Source organism: Mesitornis unicolor, unplaced genomic scaffold (assembly GCF_000695765.1).
Source record: "Mesitornis unicolor isolate BGI_N332 unplaced genomic scaffold, ASM69576v1 scaffold46870, whole genome shotgun sequence".
In the NCBI taxonomy this organism is placed as follows: Eukaryota; Metazoa; Chordata; class Aves; order Mesitornithiformes; family Mesitornithidae; genus Mesitornis; species Mesitornis unicolor.
In genome coordinates this window covers 22,318-26,969 of record NW_010159803.1, presented here as the reverse complement: position 1 = coordinate 26,969, position 4,652 = coordinate 22,318, and the positions used below count along the sequence as shown (strand labels likewise).

Sequence of the window (4,652 nt, the reverse complement as noted above, 5' to 3'; positions counted from 1 at the left end):
GGTGAGAGTTTAAAGTGACAATCAAAGCATAGTCAGAACTAGCAAATATTAGATTTTCCATTTACTGAAAGTCTGTTACTAATGCCTGCCTGTTCTTTAAAGAAAGATGTTTGTTTTACATGAAGATATGTATCCCTGGTGATTTCAGACTTCAGAAAAACGATACAGAATGAGAGGCTGGTCTTTGCCCTTAAATTTGAGAGAAATTATCCTAATTTCTTAACTTACAGAATGGCTTTTAGTATTTGCTGCATAGTAGCATTTACTTACTGTTTACTATCAACTAAGTTTTATGACATCTCTGTCAGATAGATGTTTTAAAAAAGGAAAGAGAAGAAATATATAGTTTTGGGGAAAACCCACTCTAATCCATAATCCTGATGCGATTTCCTCAGGTCCTTCTGGGAAGAATCCTGCAGTAGAATCTCATACTTCCTCTTAAATTAGGGCAGAAAATACTCTTTGCTTATAAAACATGCTTAACATCCCACGAAACTCCAATAAAAGTGCTATTACATGGATTACCGGAATCTTAAAACACTGAAAAGAAATGTATGTGAAAATACCCACTCTGTAAATTAAGTTCCAGCATAAAAGAAAAGAGCAAATACTCAGGCTCATCTATAGCATTTGATCATCTTGGATATTAAACTGCAAAATATAGTGCTGCAAGAAAGTAAAACTTACTGACAAATCAGCCCAGAATACCAGTGGGAAGAACACAGCCCCAAGGGAGAGGCACATCTCATAAGGAAAATAACATGACGAAGAAGTTTAAATATATCTTAGAGCCAAGCCACAGTGCAAAACCAACGCATTTATTTTCTATTAATGACAAGGTCAGATACAAATCTGTGACTGAAATCTGCAGGTAACCTAACATTGCACAGCAGCAACTGTTCACCATATGGAGCAGTACTGATGCAGCAGGGCAGGAAGGGCACCAGAAGGGCGACTCTCCAGCTCGCTCCGCTGTCCCTCCCGGCAGATTCGCGTCCGGTTGAAATTTCATGCCAAAAGAGATTTTACAGCAATGCTCAGAGAGGGAAAGCAAAATTTAAAAGGACATAAAGAAGGGGCAGGGAGCTATAGGTGTTTGAGGAGAAAGCCAACAAGGTACAGATACAAAGGAGGATAAAACCATTGTGCAAAAGAAAAGTTGGGCTGTTCAAAAGGAAAGAATGAACTGGCAGTGATGAACACTGAATATCGTGAACAGATGATGGCAAATGCAGGCTGAAGTGCAACTGCTTTAGGATTTTATTTTTAGTCATATTGTTAAAGAAAATGGGCTTTCAAAGCAGTGCACTTCATGGCTAGCATGCTCATCTGCCTTAAACCAGGATGTATAAAGACTACCTCACCGGCATAAAGGAAACTCTAAATGTCACTCTCAAATCTTTCCTGAAGAAGAAGAGTTCAAACTGCAAGTTACAGATCCTGAACCAAACTGCCCAAAGGTTGGGGCATCACTATTTCTGAACGTTTCTCCTTAGAAGCGTTTTTAAGAGCACTTATAGGAAAGGGTTCATTTTTTTCTATTATCAGTAATGCCACAGACAGTAAGAATCAATGCATGCAAGTTGTAATGGATTCTCAAACCCAGGAACATATAACTTCCATCAGAAAACATTAATGAAATTTGACATAATTCACGTAAACTTGGTTTACTGACATTTATGAACCAATCACTTCAAATTCCACGTTTCTAGCTATATTAGGTCTTATGCATACAGTCTGTCCACCATGAAACAATGGATCAATTGGAATTCAAAGATGGCAAGCAGAAAGCAAGGTTATTTATTGAAGCAAATGGGGCTGACGCTCCACCAAACTGCTTGGCCTTCTCCTGGAAAGAGATTTAAATCCGGTCCAGAGATACTGAGAAGAATCAGAGCAACTTTAAATTCTGGAAAGGTATATTTTATACAAAGCATTTCTTCGCTGCTGTTGGAACGTATGAAATATTAATGTCAATTCATTACACATCAATGCATTTGTATACTCCCCTGTGATCAACTGTCCAAATGAAAACAGTCTGTTCTGAATAATTTACTCCTGAATCATCACCCAGCTTTCTTCTGCAAATCCAGGAAATCTTCACTATTCACCAAATCTCATCTATGACTGACAACCTTTTAGAAAAGATGTTCCTCTGTTCAGTTTCAGAAAGATACCAGCATACGTTTATCTGAGGTGCTACAATACTTTACATTTGAAACAGACATAAATATGCTAATGATAAAGTAAAAAAAAATATAAAGGCCATACAACATGATGGTTTTAAGTTTGTGGGCTGGATCCAGCGTGCAAGAACAACTTGTTCAACCTCCAGTAGTAAAGTCTCTGCAACCACCTTTCCAGGAGGTCCATCCTTCCAAGAGGTCCTCAAACACAAGTGAGAAGAGGCTGAGGCTTGGATACAAGGTTCTGGGAACTCGCTACAGTTTTGGTCCCAGGGTTCCCTGAACTTCCCTGCCTCAGCCCATCACGGGAGCACGCTGCGGGCTGCCTGAGCCACGCATTTTGCAGCAGAAAACCTATTTAAACCAAAGCTAAAGTGAAACCACAGCACCTTAAAATAAACACCAATTTTGACTCAAGTGATGACAGTTCTAATTATTCCATGATTATTTCTGTAAGTACCAGTCTAATACCTTTACTTGCACAGTCAGACTTGCCAACAGCTCACCACCGCACTGACCTCAGCAAAGGAGAAAAAAAGATGTCTGATGGCAGTTAAAAAAATACATTCACACAACCACTTCCCTTTGCAATATGAAGCTGCATTGGTAAAATAATTTATTTTGGTTTTGTTGTGGGGCTCTTCACTTAGAGAAGCCACAGTGTCTCAGAAATGTGTATTCTTCCTTCATGTTCACATCCCCTTTCTTTCACTGCATAGGGTGGAATAAATATAAATGTACTTGCTGGTGGATGTTACCATAATAATCCACTACCAGGGAAAAAACAATCTCAACACAAGAGTCACTAACTACATAATTCCCTTATAAAGTACAACAGATTCCAAGTTAATGATTTTTATTTTTTTTTAATGAACACGGGTATTTTTCCCATTTGCTCACTAATGTACTCATTCTAATGTACTCACTGTAACCTTTTTTTTTATTTTAACCTTTTCCATTTGTTACTAATGGTATATAATTATTTCCAGTCTCAAGATCCTGAGCAGTTAACTCCACTTTTTTGAGGCTATGAAAAAGCCTAAACATACACATCATTATTGACTTGGTTCCTGCGGAGATCCACAAGTGGAAGTTGGAGGGTCAGCACTTCGGATGGGTAAGCTTTCAAAGACTGAGAGGAAAAGTGGACTAACAGAATAACTTCAACAATTTATACTGTCTCAGTAGGATCCTAGTTTTCTTGTGCTTTCATCTAGCCTTGGTATAGCCACACAGTTTCATTTAAATCATTTAGTCTGCATAGGTATACTCCAGGTGTGTAGAGTTACACACATATATATATATATGGGGGGGGGGGCATGTACTTAATCCAGGTGCTCTTTGCTATAAGTTACTAAAATATTACAAAATCCAGAGAAACATACTAAATGTTAACTATTGACATCAAGCCCCAAAAATTATCCCATGGTATGATCTGCAGTAGCTACTGCTAAGAAATTAGGTTTCAAGATTTGCTAGCACATTGCAGAGGGAAAAGATACCAAATTGAAGCACATTTCCTGTCAGAAAAAGAGAGGAGAATGGAAGATGGGAAGCCATGCCTTTAGTTGTACATTCATATTAACTATAAAGATTAAAAAGAAATGCAGTGTTCAGCACTGACAGAGCTATATATCTCCTTCAGGCAGACATGACTAGATTGTGTAATGTGCCTGGTAATAGAGATGTAACATGAAAATAGGTGTTATATAAAATAAAGAGGAGTCTTTCCCCTTGTTTGTCCTAAAAGGTAAGGAATACTTAATCATCATAATTTGTGAACTTTATTCTTTTTCTGCTTCTGATTTGCAGATACTACCTAATTTTAGTATTTGATTAAGGGGGGAAAAAAAAGACTAATCAATTTCACAATGCATGAAATAAAAATAGAATGTTAATGTAACTACTAGTACGGCTGATTTTATGTTTGATTTCTATGACCTCAGATTTTCCAAGCTTAACGTAAAGAGAGCTGTCAATACATATATGAAAATATAAAAAAAGCAAAGATTGCATTCACCACTCAGAATTTATATCTGATGGACCACAAGTTCAAGTACATTAAAGGCCTGGTGGTGAAAAATACACTGACTTGATTTGGATGCAGTGAATTCAGCAGTAGGTGAAACGTCTCAGCACATACACAGCTAAATCAGGTTTATATATTTTGCAAAAGAAAGCTTACCTGCCTATTTTTTCTCAGTTCCATTTCAACTATTGCAACAGGAGTGTTTATCTGATCGATGTGTCGAGACTGTGACTTCAGATCCACTCGCCAGTTCATGTTTTTCAAGACGTTATCCCACCGGCTTTGATTGATCAGGCTCTCATGGATCTTTACTCGGTGGTTCTTCCAAAATTTTGCAATGACTGCAGCTTGATCTGACGTGATGCCACCTTGTTTTTTGGTCTGGGCAGTGAGAAAAGCCTCCAGCTGATTCAAATCCATATCTGCTGAAGCAATTG

General features: G+C 37.9%; 1 protein-coding gene across 1 annotated transcript; it reads right to left on the bottom strand.

The window, feature by feature from the left end:
• Nucleotides 1–4,371: 4,371 nt before the first annotated feature.
• On the bottom strand, nt 4,372–4,644 carry COMMD1 (copper metabolism (Murr1) domain containing 1; the record flags this gene model as incomplete). The annotated part of the gene is made up of 1 exon (XM_010187894.1): nt 4,372–4,644. A coding segment is annotated over one exon (273 nt), but the record flags the coding sequence as incomplete, so codon positions are not given.
• Between the last annotated feature and the right edge of the window lie 8 nt (nt 4,645–4,652).